Source organism: Sciurus vulgaris, assembly GCF_902686455.1.
Source record: "Sciurus vulgaris genome assembly, chromosome: X".
In the NCBI taxonomy this organism is placed as follows: domain Eukaryota; kingdom Metazoa; phylum Chordata; class Mammalia; order Rodentia; family Sciuridae; genus Sciurus; species Sciurus vulgaris.
Window position 1 is genome coordinate 35,982,321 of NC_136471.1, and position 19,355 is coordinate 36,001,675.

The following is a 19,355-nucleotide window of genomic DNA, read 5'->3' on the forward strand; positions in this document are numbered from 1 at the left end:
ATTTTCTTTTTTTAATTTTAATTAAAAATCATACATTTACATAGGGCAATGTTGTTTGATTCATTCTGTTATTTTTCCCCTTCCCCCCACCCCTCCCACCCCCCTTTTCCCTCTATACAGTCCTTTCTTCCTCCATTCTTACCACCCTCCTTATCCCTAACCCTAAACCTAACACTAACCCTAACACTAACCCCTCCTACACCCCCTTATATGTCCTCATCCACTTATCAGCGAGATCGTTTGTCCTTTAGTTTTTTGAGATTGGCTTATCTCACTTAGCATGATATCCTCCAATTTCATCCATTTGCCTGCAAATGCCATAATTTTATCATTCTTCATGACGGAGTAATATTCCATTGTATATATATATGCCACAGTTTCTTTATCCATTCATCAACTGAAGGGCATCTAGGTTGGTTCCACAATCTGGCTATAGTGAATTGAGCAGCTATGAACATTGATGTGGCTGTATCTCTGTAGTATGCTGATTTTAAGTCCTTTGGGTATAGGCCAAGGAGTGGGATAGCTGGGTCAAATGGTGGTTCCATTCTGAGCTTTCTGAGGAATCTCCATACTGCTTTCCAGAGTGGCTGCACTAATTTGCAACCCCACCAGCAATGTATGAGTGTACCTTTTTCCCACATCCTCGCCAACACCTATTATTGCTTGTGTTCTTGATAAGCGCCATTCTAATTGGGGTGAGATGAAATCTTAGGGTAGTTTTGATTTGCATTTCTCTCATTACTAGAGATGTTGAACATTTTTTCATATATCTGTTGATTGCTAGTACGTCTTCTTCTGTGAAGTGTCTGTTCATTTCCTTAGCCCATTTGTTGATTGGATTATTTGTATTCTTGGTGTAGAGTTTTTTGAGTTCTTTATATATTCTGGAGATTAGGGCTCTATCTGAAGTATGAGTGGCAAAGATATTCTCCCACTCTGTAGGCTCTCTCTTCACATTACTGATAGTTTCCTTTGCTGAGAGAAAGCTTTTTAGTTTGAATCTATCCCAATGGTTGATTCTAGCTTTTATTTCTTGTGCTATGGGAGTCCTATTAAGGAAGTCTGATCCTAAGCCAACAAGTTGAAGGTTTGGACCTACTTTTTCGTCTATAAGATGCAGGGTCTCTGGTCTGATTCCGAGGTCCTTGGTCCATTTTGAGTTGAGTTTTGTGCAAGGTGAGAGATAGGGATTTAGTTTCATTCTGTTGCATATGGATTTCCAGTTTTCCCAGCACCATTTGTTGAAGGGGCTATCTTTTCTCCATTGCATATTTTTGGCACCTTTGTCTAGTATGAGAAAATTGTATTTATTTGGGTTTGTGTCCGTGTCCTCTATTCTGTACCATTGATCTACCTGTCTATTTTGGTACCAATACCATGCCGTTTTTGTTACTATTGCTTTGTAATAGAATTGAAGATCTGGTATTGCGATACCCCCTGCTTCGCTCTTTCTACTGAGGATTGCTTTACTATTCTGGGTTTCTTATTCTTCCAGATGAATTTGATAATTGCTTGCTCTATTTCTGTAAGGTACATCATTGGGATTTTAATTGGAATTGCATTGAATCTGTATAGCACTTTTGGTAGTATGACCATTTTTTTTTTTGACAAAATTAATTCTGCCTATCCAAGAACATGGGAGATCTTTCCATCTTCTAAGGTTTTCTTTAATTTCTTTAGTGTTCTGTAGTTCTCATTGTAGAGGTTTTTCACCTCTTTTGTGAGATTGATTCCCATGTATTTTATTTTTTTCGATGCTATTGTGAATGGGGTAGTTTTCCTAATTTCTCTTTCTGAAGATTCATCACTTATGTATCAAAATGCATTGGATTTATGAGCATTGATCTTGTAACCTGCTACTTTACTGAATTCACTTATGAGTTCTAAGAGTTTTCTGGTGGAATTTCCAGATTCCTCTAAATATATAATCATGTCATCAGTGAACAGGGATAGTTTGAGTTCCTCTTTTCCAATTCGTATCCCTTTAATTTCTTTGGTTTGTCTAATTGCTCTGGCTAGAGTCTCAAGAATGATATTGAATAGAAGTGGTGAAAGAGGGCATCCCCTGTCTTGTTGCATACAAAAATATATTAAAAAGATAGTGCACCACGATCAAGTGGGTTTTATCCCAGGGATGCAAGGTTGGTTCAACATCTGGAAATCAATAAATGTTATTCACCATGTCAACAGACTAAAAGTTAAGAATCACATGATTATTTCAATAGGTGCGGAAAAAGCATTTGATAAAATACAGCATCCCTTCATGCTCAAAACACTAGAGAAAATTGGGGTAGTGGGAACATTCTTTAACATTGTAAAGGCCATCTATGCTAAGCCCATGGCCAATATCATTCTAAATGGTGAAAAACTGAAAGCATTCCCCCATTTTCTTTTTCAGCTTCATATATGATATTCTGAGACTTCCTAGCCTTGAGGGATTGGGTTGAGAAATCAAATGGAATCTGAATTGGTTTACCCTAAGTGTAATCTGATATTTTTCTCTAACAGCCTTTAACATTCTATCATTTTTCTGTATGCTACACATTTTCATTATTATGTGCCTTGGTGTGGGTCTGTTGTAATTTTGTACATTTGGTGTCCTATAAGCCTCTTGTATTTTATTTTCCCTTTCATTCTTCAGGTTTGGGAAATATTCAGATACTATATTATTGAAAAGTTTGTGCATTCCTTTGGTTTGTATCTCCATGCCTTGATTGATGCTGATACATCTCAAATTTGGTCTTTTCACATTATCCCATAATTCTTGGAAATTCTGCTCATGGTTTCTTTCCATCTTCTCTGTGTGGTCAACTTTATTTTCAAGATTATATTATGTCTTTATTGCCTGAACTTCTGTCTTCTGAGTGGTCTAGTCTGTTCATGATGCTTTCCATCTAATTTTTAATTTGGTTTATTGATTTCTTTCATTTCAAGGATTTCTGCTTGATTCCTTTTCAGAATCCCTATCTTCATTGAAGTAAAATTTCACCTCCTGAAATTTATCCCTGATTTCAAATCCTTACATCATCCATTATGTTGGGGATCAGTTTAACTATGTGAATTCTAAACTCCTTCTCTTACATTTCTTCTGCTGTGTTGTCAGTGGATTCTATTATTGGAACATCTTGGTTTGTTTGAGGTGCTTTGTTCCCTTTCTCATGTTGTTTGTGTGTCTGTCCATCTAGCAGTGTGGATCTGAGACAGTACAGTTTCTACCCTGTAGACCTATAGTGTCCCTGAAGGTTTCCAGTACCTCATCTTTGAGGAGGAGACCAACAATAACAGCACCCAGTACAAACAATATACAGCCTTCAACTAAATAGCTACTATTAAGGCTTCTACAGTTTTGTCACAATAAACAGAATGATGTGTTCAATTATTGTCTAAAATATAAACAGTTTGCAAAAGGGTTTACAATTGCAAATGGTTGACAAAGAGAACAGAAATGGTGTAGGATGTGATATTTATGAGAAAGGAGAAGATAGAATTAAAAACTTATAGAAAGAGAGAAAGAAAATAATAGAGGTTGGCTATTAGCAGAAGAAAATAGAGAAAGAATCCAGGGAAACAGATAAGTGAGAGAAAAATATATATAAAGTAAAAATTATTTAATAAAATTGGAAAGAAAAAAGTAAAAATAAAAGAATACACAACAAGGGACTGGGGTTGTGACTCAGTGATAGAACACTTGCCTAGCATGTGTGAGGCACTGGGTTCAATCTTCAGCACCACATAAAAATAAATCAATAAAATAAAGGTATTGTGTCCATCTAAAACTGAAAATATTTTTTAAGAAGGAATATACAACAAAATTGTAATATACTATTCAGACATCCCAGTCCTCAATAAACTAATGCATGAAAAATACTTGGTTTCAAAAATGGTAGAAATGTGTGTGAAAAAAAAAGAATTAAAAAAGGGATATCTGTGCAAAACTGAAAAATTATTTCTGTTGGAGTTTAGAAGTTTCTTAACTTCCCTTCTCAGCAGGTAGGTGGGGTTGTCTGGTATACGATGCTAGCTCCACTCTCAGGATGGGTGGGGTTTCTAGGTATGCTTTAGTCTCTTTGTTGGGTGCCAATCGATCTGGCAATTTTAAGTCAGCACACCTCCAGGGCCGAGCAATTGCCAGTCCACACTGGAAGACTGCACCCCAGGAATCTCCTTTGGATTCCACTTGTGTGATGTAGGAGTCTATAATTGACCCCTCATGTGGTGAGGCCCCTGATTTCTGGTATCTGATTCAGTCTCCAAATCAATCTCTCTCACCCCTGCCCTTTTGGACTTCCAGTCAGGTGCTTCTCTTCCAGTCAATCCTGACGGCTGGGTGCCAGGACCTGTGTACTGATGAAACAGCTGTGTGCTGGATCTGGTGGGTCTGGCAGCTCAGAGGCATGTGGATCCCAGGCTCATCTGGGACTCAGCTATTTTGTGTCAGGTGGACCAAGGCCAGGCACTGAGACCTGTGGGCCAGCCACGAAGCTCTGTGCAATGGGCCTAGTTGGGGGCTAGAGAAGGGTAGGCAGACTGGGTACTGGGGAACTGGAGGGCCCTCTTGGGTCCTGAACTGATGCCAGACCTGGCAGGTCCAGGGGACCACTGGTGGCCAACTGGGGAAGGAGTCAGGGACCAGGCTGGTGCCAGGACTCTATAAATGACAGCCCAAGTAGGTCCCAGGAACCCAGTGGGTGCCTACTGGCTAGCTGGGTCAGCTGAGAGGAAAATGCCCTCCCACCCTCTTCTAATCTTCTAACCCACTGTAGTCAGTCCCATCAGTCTCCGGAAGCTTCAGCATTCACAGAACTGAGGAGAGCTCCACTCTCTCCAGCCTCTCTCACCTGTGTTCCCCAGGGCAAAATGCTCTCAGTTTCTGACTTTTCACAGGATTGCTAGGCTCAGACAAGTCAACATAGACCCCTACAAACTCACAGATCTGGGTCTCTGGTTTCTGTAGCTTTGCCATGCTGTAATCCCAAGATTGCTCATGGATATCAGACTACTGATAAACTCTGGAGGAGAGTTTTGTTTTTTAATATTCAAAAATGAGTCAGGCAGTCTGTGGTTCATATAGGGCAGACTTCCCCTCTGAAAGGGATCCCACGGAAACCACACCAGACACGGGAAATCACATAAGGGAGTTTATTAAGCAAACAGAATGTCTCCTTGCAGGGTAAGAGAGAAAATGAGAGGAAAAGAAAGAGAATGAGAAAGGGTGCATGCTAGAGAGAGTGTGAAAGCCAGGAAGATAGAGAAAGTGAGTAGGAGAGACAGAAGGATGAGAAAACATGGCAGAGTAGCTACAGTAAACAGTTGAATTCTGCAGGGCTAACAGGGGACCAATATTGGAGAAGGATACTTGCAAGCTGACTGATGAACCAATAGCTAGCTAGGATGTTCACAGATTGACAAGTGGTTGGGAGGCGGGGAAAATGGCTGTGACAGAAAGGGAGGGGGAGCAGCTTTATACATCACATTACCCCGTTTCTGTTTTTAGAAGAAAATCTTTTGCTCTCCAGTTCTTTCCAAAGCCTTCTCTCTCCTTCCTGCATAAGTGACTGGGGCTGGTTTTGCAGGTGAGATGTAAAAATTCCATTTTCCTTCCCAGACTTCCAAAGGCAGATGGTTTTCATGGACTTCATTTCCTTGATTTGACTGATCCCCCATCTCTACACTAACTGCCTATACCCAATTCTGACTTCATTCACCCCTCTAATTTTAGGAACTCCTTCACTGCTGTAGGGAAAGGGGGTGATGACCAATATGGCTTCTTCGAGCTGGAAGGGGGCAGCGTGGGGCAAGTAGTTTGGAGTTCCCTTTTTAGAAATCAGGTCAATTGAGGGGTCCAAGGTAGAAGTCCGGTTGGGGAAGAACAGGTTGTAAAGGCATCTGGGGATGGGTGCTTCTATGAGAGAAGAACAAAAAGACATGAGTACTGAAATGAGATTGATATAAATGTTGCAGAAACTGGAACATGCCAATGCATATCATAAAGATGAAAGAAGTCAATAATTCCTCAACAGGGGGTGGAAGAACTGAGAAGTTATTCCCATAACAAGGCCTAGCAAATGCTGGAGAGGACAAGGCCTTTATTTGGGAACTTTAACATTGTCCAGGTTATCGGAATGTAAACACAACATTTAGTAGAGATCTCTATACTTCTGTTACTAGCAAACATAGATTAAGCCTACCTGTGTCTGTAGCCTTTAAACTGACTAAAACTTCTGACTCTGGCAGTTTCTCTTGATAGTTATCAGGCACATTTGCCTAAGAATCTCTTTTGTAGCTTTTAGTCTTTATTCTAGTCGGCTAACACAAGTGTACATCTTAAGTTACATTTAAGTATTATTTCTTTTAAATGCCCAAGAATGGCTATATTTTGGTTTTAACTGTTTTGCTAAGTGTTTAAGATCGTTGGTCAAAGTGACCTGTTCCTGTTTGTTAGAGTGAGCTGAGTTCCCACAGGGGTCACTCATAGAGCACTTAAGAGCAGCTTCTTAGCTCCATTAGTGCCATTGGTTAGGCAGGGTCTCCTCCATGAGGTGACTTCCCTTGAAATCACCAAAGATGTCTCCCTTTTTCATTGACCCTCCTCTGCAGCAGGTGTACTGGGTGGCTTTTCCTCTAGTGGCCTCATCAGTCTCCTTGATCAAGAGGTTGTGTGACCCAGAGTTGCAAACCTCCTTAGAGAAGTCCTCTTGTTCCCTGGGTTTGGGCTAACTTTGAGGGCAAGACCCAAATATGGACTTTTCTTGACCTCTGTATTTAATCTCAATCTCTATGTTTGATCTTAACCATCAAGCAAGTCAGTCTCACCAGTCATAAAGTAAGAGTATTGGGCTTTAGCTTCAATGTCTATAACTTTAGAGTTATTTACCCCTTTTTGTCTAATTGGGGTCTACATTATCTGTCCTATAGGTGGTGGCTTTTCAAGTTAATCTATGGTGTACTTCTGCAAAATATCAGGCAACAGAGTTTACAAGGAAATAAAAAATGGAATCACCAACAGTAAAACATTCAGTTTGTGCAATAGCTATCTTGAATTTTGGTTGAGTTATTCATTATATCCCCTGGTTGAGATCACAGTAATCTTTACAACAAACATCAAACTTTTGAACACAACTTTAAATGAGTTAAAGTCTGGCTTACTTTGGAGCCATTCTAACGTGCAGCAGGGTTGTGAGGCAGAGCCTTATCTCAGGTAAGGCGGGGCTTCCTCTTTTGCCATGACCAGCATGACCAAATTCTCAAGTTCAGTGAGGGACAAAGGAGTATTAGAAAATAAAGGTTTATAAGCACAGATTTTGAAGATTAAGCCGAGATCAGATGGAACTCTGTTCTCTGATGGAAATTCAGATCTAAAGAGGTATGTCAGCAATCTTTATATATGTATGTAAGCACTATTCTCTGTTTTTAGGAAGGTTACAGAGACTAGGACATTAACTTAACTTTTTTCAGAGCTGAAAAGTGCAATGTTAGGAGCTCTGTGTAGCTCTTAAGGAAGTACACTGTCCACAGTTACTGTAAGGTGGGCAGGAACCAGAGAAGGGAGCTGATGAAACACTGGTTATCTAGCAAAAGAATTCCTTCCTGCCCAAGAGCTGTGTGCCTGAGATCAATGTACTGCCACAGCAGTTAGGCATCTTGTGCCCCTGCACAGGAGCACTCCCAGGCACCAGGCATGCCACAGCCATGAGGTCATCAGAGACCCCAGTCTCAGTCACTGTTGTCCCATTTTTGCTACTGCACATTACACTCTTTCTTAAATGTTATTTTAAGAAGTTTACATATATTGACTCCTCAGTCTATATGAACATTAGTTAACACAATTTAACATTATATGTAAAACATGAATTAAAGAAAGGCTGAGAGAGCTTTTAAGTTTCCTTTTGTGTGGCAAAGTGGCAAAATGCTTTCACATTTAACCTTCAAATAAATCAGGCTTTCAATAACTTTTAGAAATACATTTAACAAATTTTACATATACCCTATTGGTGACAAGTCCTATAATAGAACATTAAATGATCGGTTTACCATTACAGACAAGTTTAATTTGAAGAATAGCAGCTTGATAAATTTTCTGCTTTAAAGGCTTGTATACCTGGAAAATATGAACACATTTCATATACAAAGAATAATGTTTTTAAGTATGTTACTCCATGGAATAACTTTGTAAATTAATTAGATGTCTCTAACAAACACATTTGAGTAATCCCATACATGACAACGCTAATTCACTCATCTTATTGTAAAAAAAAAAAAACAAGATATCAGACAAGTGTAAAAAAATAAAGATGTCAGACAAGTGTAAACAGTATTTGCCATTTCTTTCCTGTTGAAGAAAAGTCCTAGAAAAATTGATATTAGACATTTTTAAAACATCAACATTTTATCAGTGTGACCACCTAGAGACTTGTGAGTTAATTTTAAGGACATTTTACTTCTATTAGTTTACCCAATTTAAATTGGACCTCTTTAAATCAAGTGAATTAAAAATATTTGGATCCATTTTTTAAATTTTAATTTTTATGCGCGCTTATATTTAACACAAATGTAAAGGCCTTGTAATATTTATCTCCATTGCAATGTAACAGATGTTCAAAAATAACCCTAGAGTTGGATAAAAGGAACTGATCAAAAATCATTAACGTAGGTATGTAGGATCAAAATTGTGAGCTCAAAAATATAGCATTTAAGATAAACAAAAGTCCTAGAATAAAAATGATAATGGTCATTAGTTAAAGCATGAGAAAATGAGAAGGAGAGAAAAGGTGAAAGGGAGAAAAGTATTCTGAGTTGTAGCCCAGGAGAAATTTAAAATGGACACTTTTTTCCTTGGGTTTGAGACTGATTTCCCACTGAGCCTTCCTCCATTTACATTTCAATGTAAGCCTTGACTGAGATCTGAATCTGAAAGGGGCTAAAATGTTCTAGCAGAAACTTGATGCTTAGGTTCTTGTAACCCTATTTCCTGGTTAGTAATTAATTTAGGTTTGGACGCAGAAAACTGTCAAACAATTATCTCCCACTACTTGTGGGGAATGGGGCTGCTTATATTACATGGGGAAGCAGGGGAAGACGGAGAAGCAGGGTCGGAGGCGCTTGAGCCTGCAGGAAGAGCCAAGAAGCAAGAAAGAAGAGACTTGAAGATAAGGAATCCCTTTCCATCTGCCCGCTCACTCACAGAAGCTGTGTGCCATTACACAAACGGATTTTGATGGCTTTCAGTCGAGCGTCAGGTGAAGGGTTCCCAGGGTTGAATCTGCCAGATCAGAGGACCCAGATTCCATGGTGGGGACTGATACAGCCGAGTCTGTGCCCCGGCGTCCCGAGGCCAGGAGACGAGAAGTTGGCACATAGATGGTGTCGTCACACAAACATCAATGTGGGGCCGGGGCAAAAGCCGAGAAGAGTTGAGGACCTGATATCAGGGTTTTCGAGTGCGAGTGTGCCAGCGCGAGATGAGCCTCAACCCTGAGAGAATCTCCACCATAAAATCAGGAATGCACCCAGCAGATAATACCTACTATAGGGGCCTGCTGTAACTATAAAGCATGCGGCTGGGGGTACCCCACCCCTCAGCCACCTCAAGGGTCCCAGATAAATCGGCCTAGGGGAACCGGACTAGAGGACTCACCAACCTGAAGTCCAGTGATGAATACGAGCAGAGCGACCGGGCAGAATGGAAGGTGGGGCCGTGTCTGGGGGCACTGCTGCATCGGATGGGGTTCCACTTGCTTAACAGACAGTGGAAGATCCCATCCCAACTCACGGCACCAATGTAAGGGATCCCACGGAAACCACACTGGACACAGGAAATCACAAGAGGGAGTTTATTGAGCAAACAGAGTGTCTCCCTGCAGGGTGCGAGAGAAAATGAAAGGAAAAGAAAGAGAATGAGAAAGGGCACACACTAGAGAGAGTGTGAAAGCCAGGAGGATAGAGAAAGTGAGGAGGACAGACAGAAGGATGGGAAAAGATGGCGGGAAGCTATAGTAAACAGTTGAATTCCACTGGGGTAACAGGGAAACAATATTGGAGAAGGATACTTGCAAGCTGACTGATGAACCAACAGCTAGCCAGGATGTTCACAGATTGACAAGTGGTTGGGAGGCGGGGAAAATGGCTGCAACAGAAAGGGTGGGGGAGCAGCTTTACCCTCCAGTCTCAGAAATTTTCACTCTAATCCTGGGGGAGATGTGGTATTCCTGCTGTTTAAGTTCTCGGTACCTGAGCTAAGGGAAATGCTGCCTCAAACTAATCCACCATCTTTCCCCTCAAAAAAACCCAAACTCTTAACCAGACTCCAAACCCACAGGTTAGCACCACCTGGAGGCCAGAGCACCTGCATACAGTGCATGGACCTCAGGTGAGAGCAGCCTGCCCTGCCCAACTGTGGCAAGACCTTTCAGAAGCCTGCCCTTCAGAGAGGCGGGGTGTAATGGTTTATATGTGAAGTATCCCCCAAAAGCTCACGTGTGAGACAATGCAAGAAGGTTTGAAGAAGAAGTGATTGGGTTACGCCCTTAACCAAGTGGTAACTGGAGGCACCATAGGGTGTGCCTGGAGGAGGTGGGACGTGGGGCGTGGCTTTAGGGTATATATTTGTATTTGGCAAGCGGAGCCGCCTCTCCCAGCCTCCTGATGATCACATGAGCTGCTCCCCTCTGCCATACTCTTCCTCCATGATGTTCAGCTATGCCCGGAGCCATGGGGAATAGAGTCGGCCTTCTATGAACTAAGAACTCTGAGACCGTGAGTCTTAAACTTCTCGTCTAAATTGTTCTAGTCGAACCTAGTTGGGAGAAACACCGGGCCTCCCCTCTGGCACCAGGTCCAGTGGGCTGCTTGGCGTCCGGGCTCTACTTTGAGGATGCAGCTGCTTTGCATCACTGACTAGAATTAGCTGCTTGCCATCTTGCTTTGGTGGAAGCAGCACAGCCAGGTGGAAGTAAGGGATGGCGTTTGCCATGCCTTCGCCACATCTGCGGGTGGCAGTGGTGTGCTCCAATAACCAGAACCGGAGCATGGAGGCGCACAGCATCCTCGGCAGACAAGGATTCAATGTCCGGTCCTTTGGAACAGGAGCTCACGTGAGGCTTCCAGGACCAGCACCCGACAAGCCAAATGTTTATGATTTCAGAACCACATATGATGAGATGTACCAGGATCTTCTTACGAAGGACAAACAACTCTACACACAGAACGGCGTTTTACATATGCTGGACAGAAATAAGAGACTCAAACCCCGGCCGGAAAGGTTCCAGGACTGTCAAGATCCATTTGATCTGATCCTCACATGTGAAGAGAGAGTCTACGACCAGGTGGTGGACCATCTGAATTCCAGAGAACAGGAAAACTGCCAGGCAGTGCATGTGATCAACGTGGACATCCAGGACAACCGTAAAGAGGCTGCCCTGGGAGCGTTCCTTATCTTTGAGCTCTGCCAGTGCATCCGGCACTTGGATGACATGGAGAATGAGATCGAAGACCTGCTGCAAACTTTCGAGGAGAGGCGTGGCAGGGCTTTCCTGCATACTGTCTGCTTTTACTGAAGAGGGTGGCCTTGTGCCCTCCAAAGCCACCTTCTTGAGCTTTCTTTTTTTGGTGGGGGGTTTAACAGGGATTGAACTTACGGGCACTTCACCACTGAACCCCATCCTCAACCCTATTTCGTATTTTATTTAGGAACAGGGTGTCACTGAGTTGCTTAGTGCCTCACTTTTGCTGACGCTGGCTTTGAACATACTAATCCTCCTGCCTCAGCCTCCTGAGGCAGGAGGCTTGTTTTCTTTTAATAATATGTTTTTCTTTCCTGACACATAATTTTTCTTTTAAGTATTCAGCCAGTGGACTGTGGTATTATGCAAATGTTATATATGAAAAGAGAGGATGCACATACATGCCAGATTAAAACGAAGTTTTTTTCTGTGCCTTTTTTATTTATGAAGAGAATATAGATTATAAAGGCTTTTTTCTTTAACCAAAAAAAGAAAGAAGTATATAATGCATCCCCCAACATATGTGTCTTCAGCTGTACCTGCCTTTCCCTTTTGGTCCCTCCTAACTTCCTGCACTGCAGTATTAAATAAATACTTAACTAAAGCAATGAGTTATATCTTGTTATGAAGGAACCTGTTCAATAAATAGAGACCAATAAATAGATGCTTCTATCTTTAGGAGCAATCTCTTAACTGGGAATACAAATATAATTACATATGACATCCTCCAGTCAAAATCTAACTTTGATTTAGCCATTCCACAATATGTTCTATTTCAAAACATCATTTTGTAAACCATAAACACATACGCATTTTGTCAATTAAAATGATAAGGGACTGGGGATATAATTAAATGCTGGAGTGCTTGCTTGCCTAGCATGCCTGAGTTTGCTTCCCATCACTGCAAAAAAAAAAAATTGATAAGCATGTATTTTATGCTGGTTGTCTTCTGTTTGCTCCTCCAGGTGACTCTTCACCCTTCTAACATCCTGCTCTACGCCCCACAAGGTAGTTTACGTAACATGTCAATTTGGCTAGGTGGAACCACAGTGCCCAGAATTTCTGCTCTGGGCTACTGAGGGGAATTCCCCCATTAGAACTGAAGAGAAGGGAGGCAGCAGCTATTTTATAGAAAACACACCTTATTCGAATTATTCAATCAAAGGCTAACCTAGGTCCTGCTGTGAAGGAATTTTGCAGTTGTCATTAAAGTCTCTAATCAGTTTCTGTTGAGGAAATCAAAAGGAAGATTTTGTTAGGGCCTGGCCTAATCAGATGGAAGCCCTTTAAAAGGAAGGCTGAAGCCCTCCCTGAGAATAGAAAGCCAAAGCAGTGGAAAGAAAGAAACACTTTAGCTATTTCTACATTTAGGGATCTTCACACTGTTGTGGCTGATTTGCTGACTGTTGGCAAATGAGGTACTGGTTGAGTCTGCAACTGCTCTGCCTTTGCCCTGGACCTTCCTTCAATTTCTTCAGCTCCTGTTGGAGGGGTTCTACCTTCTTGTGATCTTCCCTTCCTGATTCCGTGCCCTGTGGACTTTGGACTTTCTAGACAGCATGATATTTGATTGGGTAAGGAAATTCCTTGTAATAACCCCCCTACAAACACACAGCAGAAGTGATTTGCTGTACATATTTTGGGTGTATATCTCCCATTGGTTCTGCTTCTCTGGTTGAACATCAACTACGTACCTTGCTTGAGCAGCTCAGTAGTATAAGTAAATTCAATGGGCTTCCTGGTTCTCTGATTTTGGGTGGTAGATTAGAGGGAGGAAAAGTATGATTTTACAGAGGATTTATCCCTAATTGTTTATTTTCTTGCCCTGAAATCCAGATAGATAGATAGATAGATAGATAGATAGATAGATAGATAGATAGATAGATAGATATCCATATATATATATATATGGATAGATAGATAGGTAGATATATACCACATTTTCTTTATCCATTCATCTGTTGAAGGGTTTCATTGTTTAGCTATTGTGAGTTGAGCTGCTATAAACTTTGATGTGGCTGCATCACCATAATATGCTGATTTTAAGTCCTTTGGATATAAACCTAGGAGTGGGATGACTGAATCAAATTGTGGTTCCATTCCAAATTTTCTGAGGAATTTCCATACTGCTTCCCAGAGTGACTGCACCAATTTGCATTCCCACCAGCAATGTATGAGTGTGCCTTTTTCCCACATCCTCGCCAACATCTGTTGTTGCTTGTATTCTTGATAATTGCCATTCTGACTGGAGTGAGATTGAATTTCAGTGTATTTTTATTTGTATTTCTCTAATTGCTAGAGATGTTGAACCTTTTTTCATATATTTGCTGATGGATTATATTTCTTTAAGATTGCATTTAAAATCTAGAAGACATTATATGAATATCATGGAATGTTTGATCACATTAAAAATATCACATGGTGACCCTGCCTGTCCTGCAGATCTTCTGCCTTGCCAGCACAGGGGCCACTGTGCTGCAGCTCCCCATCTACCAATATGTGGCAGCCTCCATCTTGGGTCACTGCAGCTGCCTCCACACCTCCCTCCACATAGTAACCTCCACCTTGGAACACCAGACAAGGCCTAGAGACAGCCACCTGCCACAGTGCTATATCTCTGAACAGACTGCCCAATGTCACTGCATGGCCCACCCTTACTTATCTAACATCTCTGAAAGTGGTTGTCTCCATCTTGGGACCTTCTGCTCATCTTGGGTTACCTCCACAGCTGACATTGATATCTTTAGTTAAAGCAGTTTCCATCTTGGGACACAGACTGGAGACTAGAAGCCCAATATGAAGCTACCTACAGGTTAGCCACTGCCATGACCACCAACTAGGGACATGGCCATTCCATCTACGGATAACAGCCAGGAACTGAAAGTACATCACCAAGTTCACTGCAGGCTTGGTTACATCTGAGGTATCCCTGTTAGGTGTGCTAATAGCCACCATCTTGCTGCAGAGGCAGGAGAGAGCCTTGGAAAGGGTCAGTAGGTTGGAAAAGGGTGTGAGAGTATCTTTTTTAAAAAAATATTTTTTAGTTGTTAATGGATATTTAATTTATTTATTTATATGTGGTGCTGAGAATCAAACCCAGTGCCTCACACATGCTAGGCTAGTGCTCTTTCACTGAGCCATAACCCCAGCCCCATGTGAGAATATCTTGATCCCAGTTTGTCCAGCCAACCAGCATAGCACCAAATGGGATCCCAGAGACAATGGGCAGCACTTGCTGGGACTCCATATCAGCCCAGTCCACAACTCCCTCCCCAATTCAGCATTCACTGATCACTTGGTCTTACCAGTTTTGCAATCAACAGGGCCCTCTGGTTCCTCAATCCCCTGTCTTCCAACCACCCCCTAGTTACCAACCCAGCCCAGCACTTGCAGCTATGTGACTGGCTCACAGCCCTCCATGCCTCATCCTGATCTACAAAATACAGAATGGTTTTCCACAATAGGTGCACAGGTCCTGGTGATCAGCCCCAAGGAGCTCTGGGGAGAGAAGCCCTTGATTGATATGTTGAAGGACAGGGGTAGGAAAGATAAAGTTTAAAGATTAAATTAGAGACCAGGAATTGTGGGATCCACAAGTGAGGTAAGGGGCTAAGATCAGGCTCCTGCATCATACAAGTAGACCACAAAGGAGAGTCCTGGGGTGCAGCCTTCCAGCATGACTGGCAATTGCTATATCCCACCCAGGAATCCCACCTTCAAGTCTAACCCTCCCACCCTAGCACCATTTGCCATCCTGAGGGTTGAGTTACAAGCAAACTCCAGGCAACCCCACCTATCAGATGAGAAGGGAAGCAGAAAAGATATTGAACTCCAACAGAAACAATTGTTCAATTTTCCTTTGAGATTCTTTTTCCCCCTAGTTTTTCTTTTTTCATTTCCTGCTCTCACTTTCCCAATATTTTTGAAATCAAGTACTTTTCACCACCAGGCTACTGAGTGCTGGGAGATTTGAATAGTATATTACAGTTTTGATGTAAATTCTTCTATTTTTTTACATTTTTTTCTCTTTTTTTCTCACTCTATTTTCCTCTTAGTTATCTGTTTCCTCACAGTCTTTCTCTCTTTCCTCCTGCTAAAAACCAACTTCTTTTGATTCTTCTTTTACTCTCCCTATGTTCTAATACCTCTATAGTCTCACCTCCTACCTCATTAACACCATATCCTACACCCCTCCCCCACTCTCTCTTTGTCCACCATTAGAAATTGTAGACTTATAGCAAACCTAAAGTTTATGTTGTAGATAATAATTGAACATATCATCTCCATTTATTGCGACTAAACTGTTAACATACTAATAGGGGCTATTTGGTTTAAGGCTGCATATTTGTTGCATTGGGTGCTGTTAATATTGATCTCCCCTTAAAGGCAAGGTATTGGAAACCTGTAGAGACACCATAAATCTATAGGGGGAAACTCTAATACCTCATATCCACACTGCTAGAGGGGAAGACACATGAACAACATTGAAAAAAGGGGAGAAGAAAGCACTGCAAACAAACCAAGATGCTATATTAATAGAATTCATTGACAGCATTGTAGAAGAAATGTCAGAAAAGGAGCTCAGAATGTACATAATTAAAATAATCTGTGAAAAAAAAATGAAAAAAAAAAATAATCTGTGAAGTAAAAGGATGACATAAAAAAGAACAAATGCAGGCAACAAAAGATCAATAAAGAGTTAAAGGAGCAAATGCAGTAAGCAAAAGATTACTTCAATAAAGAGATTCTGGGGAAAAAACAATGGAAATCCTTGAAATGAAGGATACAATCAACCAAATTAAAAACTCAATAAAAAGCATCACCAATAGACTAGATCACTTGGAAGACAGAAACTCAATGAAGACAAAATATTTAAACTTGAAAATAAAGTGGACCACACAGAAAAGATGATAAGAAATCATGAACAAAACCTTCAAGAATTATGGGATAACATGAAAATATCAAATTTAAGAATTATCAGAATAGAGGAAGGCACAGAGTTACAAACCAAAGGAATTAACAATCTATTCAATGTAATATCATAAAATTTCCCAAAACTGAAGAATGAAATGCAAAATCAAATACAAGAGGTTTACAGGACACCAAATGTACAAAATTACAACAGATCCACACCAAGGCACATTATAATGAAAATGCCCAACATACAAAATAAGATAGAATTTTAAAGACTACAAGAGAAAAAGTATCAGATTATATATGGGGGAAACGAATTCAGATATCAGCAGATTTCTCAACCCAGACCCTAAAAGATAGGACATCCTAGAACAATATATACCAAGCTGTGAAAGAAAATGAGTGCCAATCAAGAATCTAATATCCAGCAAAATTAAGCTTCAGATTTCTTAATGAAATAAAAAGCTTCCATGATAAACAAAAGTTAAAAGAATTTACAAATAGAAGCCTGCACTACAGAACATTTGCAGCAAAATATGAGGAGAAAATGAAAAACAATGACAGTCAGCAAAGGGAGGAACTACACCAAAAGAAAAGTCAATCAAAGGAGAAACCAAGTCAGGTTAAAAAACAAAAATAAGCCAAAATGACCGGGAATACAAATCATATTTCAATAATAATCCTGAACGTTAATGGCCTAAACTCATTAATCAAAAGACATAGACTGGCAGATTGGAATTTTTAAAAAGAGCCAACAATATGCTGCCTTCAAGAGACTCATAAGAAAAAACATCCACAGACTGAAGGTGAAAGGATGGGAAAAAATATATTTCCCACATGGACACAGTAAAAAAGCAGGGGTTTCTGTTCTCATATCAGATAAAGTGGACTTCAAACCAAATTTTGTCAGAAGGAATAAAGAAGAACATTTCATACTGCTTAAGGGAACCATAAATCAATAAGACATAACAATCATAAATATTTATACCCCAAAACAATGGAGCATCTATGTACATCAAACAAACCCTTCTCAATTTCAAGAACCAAATAGACCACAACACAATAATACTCAGTGTCTTTAACACATCTCACCACTGGAGTGATCTTCCAAACAAACACTGAACAAAGAATCTATAGAGGGGGCGATCCAAGATGGCGGACTAGAGGGTGACTGCATCTCCAGTAGCTCCAGAACCCAGGATTCAAGAAGGGGAGGCACTGAGAGACTCAGACTAAAATAGAGCCACGGGTGCGTCTCCCCCACCCGGTGAAGCGCTGCCCGGATGGCAAGCCCAGATTCGGGTGGCTTATTAGAGTAGGGCAGGGCAGCTAGAGCTGCCTGTCTTCCCTAGGCAGCTCTGCACACTCTGGCGGTGGGCTCCTCCCTCAGGGCCAGATTCTCCAGCATCTCGGAGCAGGCCCCCCAGTGAGAGCCTTTCCACACAGAGCCAGCTCCAAGTCCTGGAACCAGTAGCGGGCTAGGGGCAGCTTTCCTTGGAAGCACTGCATTACCAAGTTACTCCAAGACTTCAGTCTAGTGAAGACAGGAAGGTGATACAATGGAAATCTACAGGGACACTATAAGCCAATAGAAGAATTCTGCAATATCACAAAGTCCCACTGACATCTGACCAATATGAGAAAACAAGGGAAGAAAATGTCCCAAACAAACCTAGATACTATATCAATAAAACCCAATGACAGCACAGCAGAAGAAATGTCAGAAAGGGAGTTCAGAATGTACATAATTAAAACAATCAGGGAAGCAAACGAGGAGATAAAAGAGCAAATTCAGGCATTGAAGGAGGAGATGAAAGAGCAAATGCAGGCATTAAATGATCGCACCAATCGACAGTTAAAAGAGCAAATGCAGGAAGCAAAAGATCATTTCAATAAAGAGTTAGAGATACTGAAAAAAAAAACAGACAGAAATCCTTGAAATGAAGGAAACAATAAACCAAGTTAAAAACTCCATAGAAAGCATAACCAATAGGATAGAACACCTGGAAGACAGAACCTGAGATATTGAAGACAAAATATTTAATCTTGAAAACAAAGTTGACCAAACAGAAAAGATGGTAAGAAATCATGAATAGAATCTACAAGAATTATGGGATATCATGAAAAGGCCAAATTTAAGAATTATTGGGATTGAGGAAGGCTTAGAGAAACAAACCAAAGGAATGAACAATCTATTCAATGAAATAATATCAGAAAATTTCCCAAATCTGAAGAACAAAATGGAAAACCAAGTACAAGAAGCTTATAGGACTTCAAATATACAAAATTACAACTGACCCACACCAAGGCACATTATTATGAAAATACCTAACATACAAAATAAAGACAGAATTTTAAAGGCCGTGAGAGAAAAGAATCAAATTGCATTCAGGGGGAAACCAACAAGAATATCAGCAGATTTTTCACTCCAGACCCTAAAAGCTAGAAGGGCCTGGAACAACATTTACTAAGCCCTGAAAGAAAACGGATGCCAACCAAGAATCTTATACCCAGCAAAACTTACTTTCAGATTTGACAACGAAATAAAATCCTTTCATGATAAACAAAAGCTAAAAGAATTTACAAAAAGAAAGCCGGCATTACAGAACATACTCAGCACAATATTTCATGAGGAAGAGATGAAAAACAACGAAGCAGATCAGCAACGGGAGGAACTAGCCTAAAGGAATAGTCAAATAAAGGAGAAACCGAATCATGTCAAAAAACAAAAATGAGTCAAATGACTGGGAATACAAATCATATCACAATAATAACCTTGAATGTTAATGGCCTGAAGTCATCAATCAAAAGACATAGACTGGCAGACTGGATTAAAAAGAAAGATTCAACAATATGCTGCCTGCAAGAGACTCATCTCATAGAAAGAGATACCCATAGACTAAAGGTGAAAGGATGGGAAAAAACATACCATGCACATGG

At 40.7% G+C, this 19,355-nt stretch overlaps 2 protein-coding genes across 2 annotated transcripts in view; one reads left to right on the forward strand and one right to left on the reverse strand.

The window, feature by feature from the left end:
- Window positions 1-5,804: 5,804 nt before the first annotated feature.
- LOC306651732 (uncharacterized protein) overlaps window positions 5,805-19,355 on the reverse strand; it is a 484,650-nt gene continuing 471,099 nt past the window's right edge. Inside the window, exon 2 of the transcript XR_013761191.1 lies at window positions 5,805-5,905. The gene's annotated coding sequence lies outside the window, so the exon portion shown is untranslated. The remainder of the gene's footprint in view (window positions 5,906-19,355) is intronic.
- Window positions 10,971-11,555, forward strand: LOC306651192 (RNA polymerase II subunit A C-terminal domain phosphatase SSU72-like; the record flags this gene model as incomplete). The annotated part of the gene is made up of 1 exon (XM_079123667.1): window positions 10,971-11,555. The coding sequence occupies one exon, from the start codon at window positions 10,971-10,973 to the stop codon at window positions 11,553-11,555; it is 585 nt and encodes a 194-aa protein (XP_078979793.1).